We start from the raw sequence: 15,804 nt of genomic DNA, 5'->3' as shown, positions 1-15,804 counted from the left end.
GTGTGTCCTGTTATGTCTATGTACTGCATGATTGGTGCTGTCTAGTGTGCGCTGTGCGATGTGTGTCCTGTTATGTCTATGTACTGCATGATGTGTGCTGTCTAGTGTGCGCTGTGCGATGTGTGTCCTGTTATATCTATGTACTGCATGGTGTGTGCTGTCTAGTGTGCGCTGTGCGATGTGTGTTGTCTAGCAAAGAAAAAAAAATGACATTGGCCTATGATGAATAAATTAATTAACTGATTATCAAAACTGTGAAAGAAGGTATATTTTGACAAATGACCAGATTTCTAGGGCTCTCTCTGATACGGCGTTGAGGTTAGTTGTGTTTTTCTATGCACTTCACGTTTATGTTTTAGTAGAGGTTTTACGGCGCTCGCAACTGCACAAGGCCATATGAGCGCCAGAAGTTTAGAGGTGTTACAAGACAGTAACATAAAAAAGAAGAAGGGGAGATAAGGACAATATATGTTTGATAGGAAAGAAGAAGCAAACCACACCAGAGCATCCGCCAACCACCCACACTTCACGTTTGTTTAAACATCATACGTATTATTAGATACTTTATTCCATGTCGGTCATATAATTTTTTTTGTTGCATTTATCCACCGCACCTTGAAGACCGGTCCATAAAAATTATATATAAATATGTGAGGCATCATGGTTAAATCAAGCGCTCGTCAAAATAATCAATTCGGATAATTGTTGGGGGTTTTTTTGGGGGGAAGGGGGGGGGGGCTTGGCTCTACGCCTTTTATGTTCGCTTTAACAAAAACACATTCCAGCAAGGACTTTACTGAGAAACATTGATATCAGGTATATGGTACAAAGATGTAAAATTTGTAGTTTTCAAGGTCACTAAAGCTTTGGAAGTCACCAAACTTTGGCGGCTATTTTGAGGCTAAGTTTACCTCTTAGTTTTAGTTTAGTTTTAGTAGAGGTTTTACGGCGCTCGCAACTGCATGAGGTCATATGAGCGCCAGAAGATTAGAGGTGTTACAAGAGAGTAATAAACATAAAAAAGAAGAAGGGGAGATAAGGACGATAGATGTTTGATAGGAAAGAAGGAGCAAACCACACCAGAGCACCCGCCAACCACCCACAAGTTTACCTCTAACACCAGGTGACCCCCCCCCCCCTCCTTCAAATATAAAAATCTCGACTTCTATTCAAGACATTATGGGTATTTTTTTCCCCCAAAAGCAAGGTAAACGAACAAGCTATAAGGTATACAACTAACTCAATATGCCCCAAAAATTGACGAGCGCCTGATTCTACCACGATGCTTCTTCACTTATGTCTTACACGAAGCCGAGCTGTAAGTCAAAAAAAAGGTTGGGGACCGCTGGTCTACAGTGTGACTACCGGGAGAGCTTTATGACAGCACTCCAATAACTGGCACGGCAGTTTTACTGCTGCTGTTGTTCAGGGTATAATGAGATGTCAAGGAAAGGGGAGCAGAAAAAGAGGTGGGGGGGGGGGGAGGAATGGAGGGACGGGGGGGGATTGCTCTCCTCTCCCTCTTTCTCTTTCTCTCTCTCTCTCTCTCTCTCTCTCTCTCTCTCTCTCTCTCTCTCTCTCTCTCTCTCTCTCTCTCTCTCTCTCTCTCTCTCTCTCATATATCATTTGCACAAATTCCCACTCAACAGTAAGCTCTATGCACTTTACAATCTACACATTATTACCCCCGCAGACCTGATAGCATTCTGAAACAATCTCAATTTCCTGGGAAGCATACAGTGCAAACAGCCATTTATAGGCGCTAAAACACTACAGCGCAAGATGCCATTTTATGAGCGCTAAAACACAAACGTACTGACCAGATCTTTCGCTGTCTATGGCTGGGTACCCATTCCTACCCAGGTCTAGTGAGGAAAATTGTGTTGTTGGTTTTTTTTATAGTAGAGGGTTTTACGGTGCTCGCAACTGCATAAGGTCATATGAGCGCCAAGGGGTGGGTGTCAACAGAGAAGTCTTTACAGGGAATCAGACTTACTGTGCTCACCTCTCTAGCTTCAACAGCACAAGGTCTGCTTCCACTATCAAGGCACCCCGGAAATAGAAGGTCATAAGAGAGTGACAAACATACAAAAGAAGTAGAGGAAAATGACAATAGTAAGGATCAGGAAAGAAAAAGCAGCAGTTCCCTGTTGTAGATCAGGCACAGTTATGAGCGTGACATGAATCAGCCCATTTACAATTCTTTTATGCTTGAACCAGAAATGTCCCCCCTTTGGGAATGGCCTAAAGACACTACAGTCAGTGGCACTACCCCAGGGGTGAAAATTGTGTGAAGTGCCTAAGATGTATATAAGACAAATCCATACCAAATAATATTGCGTACGAAAAGCAACTTTAGGTCGGACGTAAAAATGATAAACAGTACCAGTTAAAGTTAACTCACAAAACTGCTATTACAAAGATAGAAAAACCAACAGATTAGATAGTTTCGTAAAATAAACAACTATGAGCAAGACGAATACAACAGTTTAATTCCAAAACAGTCTGTACTTTTTTTCTGAATATCCAAGCCTTAATTTGTTCAGCTTCAAACTATTACACATGATCTTCTCTTTGATTCAAATGAAACAAAGAGGGACAATCTTAAACTTTCCAATTTTAACATTTTAAAAAATTGAAGCAAAATAATACAACACATTTCCTCAGCACAATGGTCACGGCACATTGCGTAGCAACGCATTCAGTCGCATTTAACGCTTTAATAATAATAATCGCATTTATACAGCGCATATCCATGCTCAAGAGCATGCTCTATGCGCTTTACAACTATTATTACCCCAACAGACCCTCTGAGAACACTCAGGATAATTCTCGGCTTCCGGGGAAGCATGCAGTGCAAGCTGCGGATTTCACGCCCTCAAACACTATCAAACTGACAAGATCGTTCACTGTCTATAGCCGGGTACCCATTTCCACCTGGGTGAAGTGAAGAAAATTTGTGCAAAGTGCCTTTCCCAAGGACACAATGTCGTGTCCCTGACAGGATTCGAACCCACGACCTTACGGTTGCGAGTCCGAGAGCATAACCACTAGGCCTTCGACGCTTTCACTACTGCCAGCCGTGTCTCACAGCTCGTGTTACTCAGCTCGTGTTACTCCCAACACTGCTGGACTTCACGACCCTCCACTTTCTGCTTCAAAACCAGTCCTACCTCTTGTAACAATCGAAAATGAAATCTCGGGCTGAAGAATGATCATTTTTAGCAAGATGTCGAGATAGGTCATTATTTCCCCTTTATTTTCATATATAATAATATATTTATAATGCAAGTGGCTAATATTGAAAACTGAACTCAAAATCTTTCATTTGTCTGAGAGTAGGCAGAATCGGAAAGTTAAGTAGGTCACAGACTGAGATAAGGCCCAGTCCAAGTGAGGAAAACCTCCTGGTGGTGAAAGAGTTAAAGTATCGGCATATTGAGCAAAAACCTCCACTTTTTCACAACAGTGTCATTCTGACTCCCCTGTTTTCAGTGACTTTGGACAGTAAGACTGACACTGCATCCACCCACTTGTGCGTGCGTGTGTGTATGCATGTGTGCGTGCGTGTGTGTATGCATGTGTGCGTGCGTGTGTGTATGCATGTGTGTGTGCGTGTGTGTATGCATGTGTGCGTGCGTGTGTGTATGCATGTGTGCGTGCGTGTGTGTATGCATGTGTGCGTGCGTGTGTGTATGCATGTGTGCATGCGTGTGTGTATGCATGTGTGCGTGCGTGTGTGTATGCATGTGTACGTGTGTGTATGCATGTGTGCGTGCGTGTGTGTATGCATGTGTGCGTGCGTGTGTGTATGCATGTGTGCGTGCGTGTGTGTATGCATGTGTGCGTGCGTGTGTGTGTGCGTGTGTGCGTGTGTGCGTGTGTGCGTGTACGGGGTGAAACACCAAACCCATAAGCAAGGATCTGAACAATAAAGATGTATCTTATTTCATCTTATCTTTTTTCCCCCCTCTCCTAAAAAAAAATTTGCCTTTTGGGCTAAAATCATTTGAACACTCGATTTTTTTTCATGGGTTGGCAGCTCTGGACTCACCCTGTAGGAACTGCGCAACTTCTTTGATGGGCCTGAAGCCACAGAGGCCCACGAAGGGTGTCAGGGCTATGGCCATCTCAGGTTTGTGGTTCGGGTCTTTGTACAGGTCTGGGTGATTCTTGTGGAGAAGTTCTGCATGAACCTGGAGAGCAAATCAAATGATTCAAATGTATGCTTCCTCGGAAGCTGAGAATGTTTCTGAGTGTTCTCAGAGGGTCTGCTGGGGTAATAATAGTTGTAAAGCGCATAGAGCATGCTCTTGAGCATGGATATGCGATATATAAATGCAATTATTATTATTATTAAATTGTAGGCGTAAACAATTGTTTTACACCTCTAATGTCACTCTAATTTAAGGGAAATGAAAGAGCGGATAAGCTAGCAGACTCCGCAAAGCATAGAGGGAAAGAAAGCTTACCCTTGATCCCCCAACTACAATAGCCCTTGTCCAAGATCACCTAGCCAGCAGCCATGAAGAGGAATCTTTCACGAAGGAGATAGTGATTGAGAGAGAAGTACAGCCTGGTGAAGGCAGGAGGGCCAGCCTTGGTGACCCCATTGGACGCTACAACAACCAGCTAAAGACGGAGACAATCAGCCTTCCCACACTAAAATGGACCCTTATGCCGAGGGGCGTGGAAGCATGAAGCACCCTGTCTTCCTAAGACCCTAGTTCTACGTTCAAGTATTCAAGTATTCTAATGTCGCAATTTGTGCAGCTATGGTATTGTGCCGCCTGCAATGGTGCCTACTTTACAACCAAGTAAGTAAGTAAGTAATAACAATTTAAATAATTTAGAAGTCGACCAAAGCCCAACCATTTGTCCTCCGTCGGGGGAGGTGCAAACAGGACAAAGTAGGGGATAGCTGGGTCTGGGTGAAGTACGGTGTGACTTTATGTCACTGAGGCATTACGCTAGCCGTGAAGTCCGAGCCTGGTCACCCCAAAACGTTGCTGGCTAAAGGGGCTCTGGTGAAACCGTGACTGGCCTAGCCAGCCGACGGCGGAGAAATCATGCTATGAGAAAAACAAAGGAGAATACACCGACCGATTCAAACGGAAATAGAGCTGAAAAGTAGTAGACTGCTTAAACCCTGCCTGTCGTCAGGGCCAAACTCGTCTGAGGTTAAAACATCATACCAGTAGACGGACAGCGATACTCCATACACTTTGACTTACACCAACTTCCGCAGGTGGGAACCGAACTTAGATCTTCTGCATGCAATGGTGAAAAGCCTGGCCATTACACCACAGACGCTGGTCATATGCTGTAGAATTTAAATTTTGACCAAATATTTCTCCAGCATGTGCAACCGATACCACAGATTTAAAAACTGCAATTTTAAAAACTTCAAATTTTAGGCTTTAGTACATCTGAACTGAACAGCTAGCCAATGATGTGTAACTTTTTTATTCTCTTATTGTGTCAATTGTTAGCCAATTGTTCAGATATATATATACTGAGCCCCAATTCTTTTTTTATATTTTTTGTTGTAGTTCTTAAATCTCGATTATCAGTCCTTCATTCTTATCAAACATCTTTTATCCTTATCTCTCCATCTTTTCTTTGTACGTTACTCTCTAGAACACCGCTTGGCGCTCACATGACCTTATGCAGTTGCGAGCGCCGTAAAACCTGTACGAAAAAAAAAAAAAGAACACATCTACTCCTCATCAGGTTCGACTGTAGGCCTATAGGGAAAGATCATGCGCCATTGATGGTGCGTACTTAATTCTGCCCTCCACTGGACACCCGAAGGACATCGCAAGAGGGGCAGACCCAAAGTGACCTGGAGACGCACAGTATAGTAGAGTCTGAGAGATGAAGTCTTGGAACCATTCGTGGGGGTGACGTTGACCAAGATAGCCCAAAACAGACAGAGCTGGAGATCCTTTGTTGCTGCCCTAAACGCCAGATGGCGTAATGGGTTGTAAGTAAGTAAGTAAATAAGTAAGTAAGTAAGTAAGTGTACTTAATTGTGTTTACTCTTACTCTATACAGCGACAAAGCACAGCTGATTAAAACCTGCAAATTCTTTGCCATATCGACAGACCGAAAGGCTAGAACCCAAATGGCCGCTGGATCGGAAAAGAAAAGAAAGAAAAAAAGTGTTACAAAAGCCGTAAAAACTCTCACTAAAAACAAACTCAAGCTCACCTTGTTGGGGTGAGCCTGTATGGACAGAGCCGTCCTGACCGAGAGCACCTTGAACAAGAAGGGCAGACTGTCGTGGAAGTAGGAGCGGACCTCTGGCCCCAGCTGCTCGGGGTGTTTCTCCACCCACTTCTGCAGGGTTATCTCCTCCTGGCCCGGGATGCTCACCATAGACGGACAGTTCGGGTGGGTGCCCATCCACAGCTATACATGAGAGAAAGATTGAGGAGATAGTAAAGAGAACTGGATTGCAGAGACCACAACATAGGAAAGATAGTTGTAAGTTATATAACTTTGCAAAGTTAAGACTTAAAGAACATAAAGATTGTAAGATTGTAATAATTGTAAATATCATAATATACATTGTAAAGATTGTAAAATTGTAAAAACTCAAAAGATTGTAAAAGTTGTGAGACTGTAAAATTGAAGAGATTTTAATCATTGTAAATATAGTCTCACATTGAAAAGATTGTAATATTGTACAAATTGTAACAAAGTTTACAAAGTAATATTGTAAAGATTGTAATATTGTACAGATTGTAACAAAGCAATATAGTAAAGATTGTAACATTGTAAAGACTGTGAAAAAAAAAAACTGTTTTACATTCCCCTGACAAATTTTAATCATTAATTAGGATGGCTGCTTCAACCCTGTGATGGATGATATGTTAGGATGTGTGCCCATCCACCACATGACAGGATTGTAAAGACAACAAATAGTGTTTTCAAACCCCATCAACGTAAGCTTACGGTCTTAACAAAATTTCCGGAGTCGTATTTTTCAGGCCTCCAGTAATTGATACATTAAGAACGTGTCAGACACTGTTTCGTATCCTTAAAATATAGTAAGGGTTACTTTCAAGTAATAAAATTCTAAACATTTAATTAGACATTTTAATTTTTTGGTTAATGCAGACCTGCCAAACACTCCATCATCAAAAATGTGTCACAACGTGGTGGAAACAGGCGCTCGTCAATTTTTGGGCACGTTGAGTTATTGGTATCGTCTTAAAGAGCGTTTGTTTGCCTTGCTTTCAAGAAAAATAACACCTATCTATCGTAAACAGAAGTCAAGATATTTGCCTTTGAAAGAAGTGGGATTGCCTGGTTCTTGTGGAAAAGTTAGCGAGAAAAAGGCCGACAAAATACGGTTACTTCTGCTATAACTGTATGTTGACCATGATGATAGTCTAGATTATTTAGGCCATTTAGTGTGCAGGAACAGTGGGGCATACTCAACTGACAGAAACATCAGAGGAAAAGAAAAGATTTGGAACCTATCATGAGTTGCACCCTCTGACCACCCACCCACCAGTGTAAAAAAAAATCTGGTGGGGTTTTTTTCTCTCCCCTAAACACAATATGTGAGGAAGCATGGTGAAATTAGGCGCTCGTCAAAATAATGAAAGTGAAGAAACTGGCATTTTTCTGCAGGTTTGTGAATTTTTATCGATTAAAAACATTTTTCATTCAACACCTTTCAAGCCCATTAAAGAACACATTACTGTGTGGATTTTACGGAAAAACAATGATTACAGACATAAAAGATGTAAATTTTCAGTTTCCACGGACTCTTAAGCTAAGGAAATAATTAAACTTTGACAGCCATTTTCTCGCTAACTTTACCTCTGAAACCAGGCGACTCCCACCTCCAATTGACGAGTGCCTGATTCCACCGTATCGTCGCACAAGATATGTCTTCAACCGTAGACAATGTGTGCCCGTTGCCATTAACTGGATACAAAAGACTATTTCACATTCGTTGTAAACTTCTTTTTTGACATCCAATTTTTCAGCATCACAAACTTCCTCATTACTATTATCACTGCCACTATTTTTTCAGATTTTCACAAAAGAACACCAAAATGAGTAGAAATGAAAGCTCCGAGAAATGAACATATAGTTTGATTATAAAAAAGATGGATTTGTTGGGGTTTGGTAAATTTTGTTCTGTTCTGACTGTAAACAATTGAGAGTGCCAACTGAACTGGCGCCATATTTATACTGAAAGGTAAATTAATAGAACAACAAGGACAAGCCATGTAAAGTGTTGTTGAGTGAGAGATTTTGTGACAGCAATACCATACCTCAGCGTATTTGGCATTTTCATCAATAGTGAAGCTGGGGTCTGCACCAGCCTTAAGCTGTGCCACAGCACTCTCTTTACCAAGTTTTCCCCAGGCATACTGTTGGACAGCACACTTCAGGCTGAAGACTGAGGAAGAAAACCGTTCAATTATTCACAGGAACAGAACGTAATGTATTCACTATTACTATTTCGTACACTTCAATTCATATATATATATATATATATATTATAAACTAGTCAACAAAAATTAAGGAACATGTGGGAAAAAGTGTATAACTTCGAAAGCAAACTTCAACACGCAATGAAATTTCGTACTCATTTTAATCAACATGTGTATAACAAATAACAAAAAAGAAAATTACGTTATTCCATTTTAACTTGCTTGAAAAGTTCATTGGGTTTGGTTTGGTAGGGGTTAAAATCCCAAATCACAAAATTTTCAAGTGGCTTCGAAGTTACTTTAACTCCTGACTACAACAAAAACAAAACAGTTAAGATGATTTCAATAATGAGTGTGCCCTCCATGATTGTCCTGGAACTCAGTACACCGGCTCCTCATCGAGTTCATGAGGTTGGTGAACACTCTCTGAGAGATCCACTGCCACTCTGCCTGCAGCATCTGAAACAGTTGCTGCGCCTCTCCTGGAGGAGGGTGGTTGTCTCTGACTCGACGTTGCAGCTCATCCCAGAGGTTTTCTATGGAATTCAAGTCTGGACAGCAGGCCGGCCAGTCCATTCGGTTGATGCCAGCCTGCTGCATGACGTTTTGGACAAGCAACGTTCTATGAGGTCGGGCGTTGTCATCCTGATACAAGGCGTGTGGCCCCATCTGCTGCTGAGTAGATAGTGCTAATGGACGGAGTATCTAATCTCGGTAAGGTATTGCAGTGAGATTCCCTTGCACATGGTACAGAGGTGTTCCGTGGTTCAGACTGAAAACACGTCATACCATTACGGAACCACCTCCAAAAGGCATCACTGATCTGACGGCTCCATCGAGGAGCCGCTCTCTGGGTCGCCTCCAAACCCTGATACGACCGTCACTGTGATGCAAAAAGAACCGGGACTCGTCGCTGCAGAGAATGTTTGCCCACTGTTGACGTGTCCATCTTACATGGCGTCGGCAAAAGGCAAGACGAGCAGCCTTGTGTGCTGGGGTGAGACGCTGACGGACTGCTGGTCGACGTGCATTAAGTCCAGACTCTTGAAGACGTCTTCGTACGGTTTGACAACTAATGTTAACACGAGTCGCCGCTCTCAGCCGTGTCCGGATGCAATTTGCAGGAGCGGATCTCGACTGCACTACCTGTCTATGAATGAAACGGTCTTCCCTTGCATTAGTGGCTCTTGGTCGACCTGGTCTGGATCGCTCTTGGGCCCTACCAGTGGCGTTGACACGCTTAATCAGCCGTGAAATGACAGAAACGGACACTTAAAGACGTGTAGCAATTTGTCGGAGTGAAACACCATCTTGTGTCCAAGAAATGGCTCGTCCTCTGTTTACATCAGATAATTTCTATCGAGGAGGCATGTTTACGCTTACCCCTACAGCAGCAAAATGGTGTATTCACAGTGCAAATGAGGGAGTGCAACTCTCTCACGAGACGTGAATCTTGCACGTTAAAACTGATTTTTGAGCGTTCATAATTTTTCCTGAAGGTTAGAGCGAGAGAATAAAAATCGACAATTGGAAAACACTGGACCTTTTTACCCCTTCCCCAGCTCAGCGCACAGGAGTCACGTGCATTTCAAACCCTGGTGTGTACAAGCCCATTAGTCATAGAGTAACATTTCACCAATATCTAGTTTTACAAGTAAAAGTAAAACCCCGAAAGAATGCTTGGGAATATATCACTGTTTTTAGAGTGCATTTCTTAACTTTTGTTGACTAGCTTATATATATATGCGCCGCACCAAAGATAGCACATCTTTCCCTATATACGGTCAAACCTGCTCTAACAGACACAGATATAGCAATAACCTGTACAAACAGCCACTTACCAATTCCCCCAAGAAATTGTGACTGTGTAAGATGGCCACCTGCCTATGACAGCCACTTTTCTCTTCAACAACGGGTAGCTGTTTTTGACAATTTCGACTGTACCCACGTTACATCACTGTGCTCACATTGCATTATATATAGTGCGCTGAATTACCTGCTCCTGAACCCCTGTGTCTGTCTTTGGACTTTGGGTGTCAGATAACAGTCAAAAACACACATTGAAAAATTCCTGTATATGCATGAGGCATACCGTTTTCACTTATCATCCTATCGTGAGTCTCAAGATCTACGCTTATAACAGAGTTGCCCCTCCCCTTTACCAGTCCAAAATTTAGTTTCCTTCTCTGATCGAGGCCCCCCCCCCCTCCCCCCACCTTTGTAATTACGCAACATTTAACTTTATGACCACACCAATTAACATTCAGTCAGTCTCGCAAATTGAGGAGTAGAGACAACTGCTGCTATGGTCAGGGAAGGGTTCACAGTTCGATGTGATCCCGCCAGGAGCGAACTTGTAGGCCCTACCCACCCGTGTGTGATGTAAGTTTAGGTCGAGAGCTCAGATGACGTGCGATGTTTGGGGGGGAAAAAATGCTTAATGGTCAGTTCACACCTCGGAGTGATCCCATCTGGGGCAAACATTGTAGCCTACCGTTTCATCGAGTTTTATAACACTTGTGACTTATGAGATCACATTCACTAGAGAAGAGAGGCTGATCTTTGTACGCAACAGGGCAGTTTCAAATGATCTCAACTTTACACTCAGTCTGAGCAGTCATGGTTGACCGGTTGTCCCGCCCGACATGAGACTTCTACATCAAACTAGATCTAGATCTAGATCTAAATCTAGATGATGGTCTGGATCTAGATTCTAGATTTCTATACGTTTTCAACTGGTCAATCAAGAGGGGGGCGGTACGATAAACGACCTTGGCTTGTGTCGCAGCAAGTCGTGTCTAGCTAGCAGTCGGTGTTGGCCCGGTAGGAGATGCGAAGGCCGCCTAGTCAGGTAGACACTCGTGAATGTTTTCCACTGTCAATCGTACAAAACCTTATGACAAGAAAATGGCGCTAAGTCTTTCGATAGTTTAAGGATAGATGTAAGTAAACCAGTGCATACCTCGAGCAGGACTAGCCATGATGTAGCTTGTACACTATTGTACACTTTCTTTCACTTCACACACGTATGCACTCAAAGCAGACAGTCAAATACTGCCCGATGACATCATCAGAAATTGTTTTGATCGTGAGTCGACCTTTGACCCTTTACCTCTTCGTAGATAAATCAAGTCGCTATCAAACTTGTGTAAATTAATTATAGAAGCGGCATCGTTTGAACTTTATATGAATCAACCGGTTTTTTCAGCCTAAAACTAAAAGTAACACTGGTGACACTGTTAATTCTTATTCAGTTCTTCCTGGAGCCAGAAGTGCACAAGGAACTTGTACAGATTACAAAGAATTCATTGATAGCGACCTTGTACAATATAACGAAGAAGACTCGTATCGATCAATGCTTTTGCAAAGAAAGCATGACGTTTGCTCCCGCTGTAATGTGAGTGCACATTTTGTGTGCGTCATTCTTCCACTAGAAAAACAGAAACTAACTTCATAATTATTCATTGAGTGGGGTTATGTCCATGTCAAAGAGGTTATAAATAGAACTAGAAGTCTCAGCTGTGACGTCTTGGATGTGTGTATGTGTGTGGGGAGGGGCATAAACTAACGGGTTGATAATAATACATGACGTACTAGATTATTGTTGGAATGAGTGACAAAGCTTTTCTTTTTTTCTTTAAAAATGCTTTATCATCTAGATCTAAGTTTAGACTGGGTTATTATTGGCAAGGTGTGAAATATCACAGGTATTTTTATCTCTTTTCAAAGCAATATGGAGGACTTCTTTCACAAAAGTATCCAAAAGAATATCAGTGTAGATCTAGTATTGTTCTTTTAATCTTTCTTCATTCACAAAGAATACATTAACTTTAACTTGAGGCATTTAGTTGTATTGTTTCAGTCATATTGCTTTGAAAAGAGATTTTTTAATTTAAAAATACATGTGATATTTCACATCTTACCAATAATAACCCAGTATAAACGTGATAGATGATAAAGCATTTTCATAAATGGGGGGCGGAGGGTGGGGGGAAGGGGGGGGGGGCGGAGGGTAATTGTCTTGTTTTGTGTTTGAGAGGGGGGGTATTTATCTCCTCTTTGATCGATGTAGTGGCTATTACAGTTACAGGAATGAGATCTCCATTTTACATCCATCTCCGATAGGAGAAATTACAAAAGGATAGAGAAATGGGAGAGCCAAAGCCACCCAAGTTCAAGAATTCACTGTTGGACCATGCACATGAAGGCTGTCCCCGTGGTTTTATGCACCCCACATAATTTAGCAAAATTTGATCATTTTTTTGGCATAATTTCTTATTATTCTCCTTTATCATTCTTTGTTAAAAATTAACAGAATAGCATAATTGCACATTTTGGGGCTGTTTGCATAATTTCCAAATGTTTCTTGCATAAAAACGACTGGGACAAATAGGGAACACGCACATGTCACATAGGGAAAAATGAGAGCAGATTTTCAGGTCTTGAATTTTTTCGACACATAACCAGAAATTCGCACCTAACGGAACCATCTCCACCTCCGGACAATTTCCCGTTGTGCAGGCTAAACTGATGTGTGTGTAAGATATTGGTAGGTAGGTAGATAGGTTCATAGGTAAGGTAGAATGGTAGGTTAACAAACGAGTGTAATGTGTATGGGTTTATCAACACTATTATTAGGTGGGACCTCTGAACTTAACGTCCATCTCTGATAGGATCGAGCCAAATGAGTTGAGAGCCTTGAAAACTCGAAAATATAACCCAAGTTCAAGAACGCCCAGACTAGAATTCAAGCGCGTCCATCCTCTCTGTAGCTCAGCATGATATAAACCGAGCTAATGGAGCAGCTGTAGACAAATGAGTTTTAGTTTAGTTTAAGTAGAGGTTTTACGGCGCTCGCAACTGCATAAGGTCATATGAGCGCCAGAAGATTAGAGGTGTTGCAAGAGAGTAACAAACATTAAAAAAGAAGGAGAGGAGATAAGGACGATAGATGTTTGATAGGAAAGAAGAAGCAGCAAACCACACCAAAGCAGCAAACCACACCAGAGCACCCGCCAACCTCCCACAGACAAATGAGGAGGTAGTTCGATAGATAGGTTAGCAAGTTGGTAGAGAATTGAAGAGGTAGTCAGGTAGCTTGATGGGTAGAAAGGAAGAAAGATGGGCAGGTAGGGTGGTGAATAGGTAGTTGGTTGGCAGAAAAGATGATAAGCAAGAGCGAGGAAAAAAATTATTTATTAATTACATCTTTCTTTAATGACATGTTTAAAAAGTTTTTAAAAAAATAAAAAATTTTAGGTCAAAAGAATACGAAAAGAACAAAACAAACCTTTTAATTGTGAGTCGAACAAGTTTATTGCAAGGACTAGCACATGAAATAAACCAGTCAAGTTACAACATGGCGGAGCAGCAAAAACTCAACCCAAGACTAGACCCAAAAAGCTCTGTCTGGGCAATCATAAATAAAACCTCCTCAAACATAATATGACAATACTGAGGCAAGAGACAAAAATGGAATCATGACAAAGATGATTTCACATTTTCTTAATCACCCCAAAAAGCACAAGAATGAAGGCATTATAATACTGTACATCAGTAAGAACTCCCATACATATGTATCATGTACAATCATAGAGTATAACTAAACACCTTTCAGTTTCAGTGAGAGTTTTACAGCACTTGCAACACAAATAAGTCACATAAGATTAGAGGTGTAACTAGAGAATAACACATAAAGAAAAGAAGGAGAAGTGATAAGACTGAGAGACGTTTGATAGATAAGAAGGAGAAAAAAATCCTATCATAGCACCCGCCAACCACCCACTCACCATACTTTGAGTAAGGGGAAAGAGAAGTTTGAAGTACAAAAGACACAATAACATGATTAATGGTCATGTAACGGAGTAGGACCTACAAACGGCACCCTTCAACCACCGACTAGTGACACACAAATGAGGCATGCAAAACAGAATAATTCCAGACTTTCAAGGGTACTGTACCTAAAACTAAAACATCAGACACATGAAGAAACTAACCAGTACATAAGTACTTAACACCCTATAACGCACCATGCACACTAAAACATCACACACATGAAGAAACTAAACAGTACATAAGTAATTAACTCCCTATAATAACGCACCATGCACGAACAGCCACTGAGTGAACAACTCACCATACTTTGAGACGGAACAAAGACAAGCACACAAGCCTAAAAATAATCATTCAGTGCTGGAAAAAAAGCAAGGCAGACAGACAGACAGAAACATCATAAAGAAAGAAAAGAAGTAGGACCAGCCAGTGACACCTTCCAGCCACCCATAAGATGAGCTGTAACGTAACATTCACCATCCCACGGTTTAACAACAACGTCATCATTCATCCAGTGCCAAATCTGCGGTAGACATCGGCGATCATGGTTCTCCATTCATTCCTTTGCTCGGATGCTCTTAAAAAAGCTACTTTTCCCTGATCCTTCCCTGTTACCCATCTGTTTAGGTTCCCAAAGTAGGTTGCGCTGGGCCTACCCCTGCCTCGTTTGCCCTCAATTTTGCCAGTGAGAGCTAGAGTTTCAAGACATTTATGTCTATTAAAGTGTCTCAAAAACTGCATTTGTCGTTTCCTGATTGTTTTTAACAGTGAGTGTCCCACATGGGCTTCATCAAGCACTACCTCATTTCAACAACAATGTACAAGCACAAAAAATAAAAACCCTTGAATTATTTACACGACCACACCCCCTTTCACTCACACCTGCCGGCTTCCAGATAAGCACAAAACATTCCCACACAGTCACTCCCAACATCCAGTGTAAACATTCACACACGAACACTCTCATAATCCAGTGTAAACATTCACACACACAAACACTCTCATCATTCAGTGTAAACATTCACACACACAAACACTCTCATCATTCAGTGTAAACATTCACACACACAAACACTCTCATTATTCAGGGCCTCGTCTATTTTCACAATGGTACAACCACAAGTTCATCCAACATACACGATGCACAACTTGACCCACGAAAACTTACAACAACAAAAAAAACCACAACTCGTTTCTCATCAAACGTTGGCATACAATGACCAACAACAACAAAAAATGAAAGAAAAAAAACATAAGCTAGCAGAATGAAAAGGGGACCTTCTCCAATGAAACACCATGAATATTTACAGGTATAGTTAAATAATACCGGCACAAGAAGCAGAAGTTCCCGCTTGGACTATTGTCAAACACCCACAAAGTCATTTTGAGACAGAAATAACTACAAGATGTAGATTGCCTCAACCCTGCCTGAAAGGGCCTATCCAGGCTGAGTGGGTATGATAATAATTATAATAATAATAATAATAATTATAGTAATAATAATTGCATTTAT

At 41.5% G+C, this 15,804-nt stretch overlaps 1 protein-coding gene across 1 annotated transcript in view; it reads right to left on the bottom strand.

Annotated features, from left to right (window-relative positions):
- LOC101862539 (mannose-6-phosphate isomerase) overlaps positions 1-11,541 on the bottom strand; it is a 22,459-nt gene extending 10,918 nt beyond the window's left edge. The window contains exons 1-4 of the mRNA XM_005111205.3: positions 11,422-11,541; positions 8,298-8,425; positions 6,214-6,414; positions 4,055-4,196 (exon numbers count right to left, since the gene is read on the bottom strand). Of these exons, the coding sequence (XP_005111262.1) occupies positions 4,055-4,196; positions 6,214-6,414; positions 8,298-8,425; positions 11,422-11,440 (490 nt within the window). The 5' untranslated portion in view covers positions 11,441-11,541. The remainder of the gene's footprint in view (positions 1-4,054; positions 4,197-6,213; positions 6,415-8,297; positions 8,426-11,421) is intronic.
- Between the last annotated feature and the right edge of the window lie 4,263 nt (positions 11,542-15,804).

This window comes from Aplysia californica, unplaced genomic scaffold (assembly GCF_000002075.1).
Source record: "Aplysia californica isolate F4 #8 unplaced genomic scaffold, AplCal3.0 scaffold01025, whole genome shotgun sequence".
Classification (NCBI taxonomy): Eukaryota; Metazoa; Mollusca; class Gastropoda; order Aplysiida; family Aplysiidae; genus Aplysia; species Aplysia californica.
This window is presented reverse-complemented; position numbering and strand designations above follow the sequence as displayed.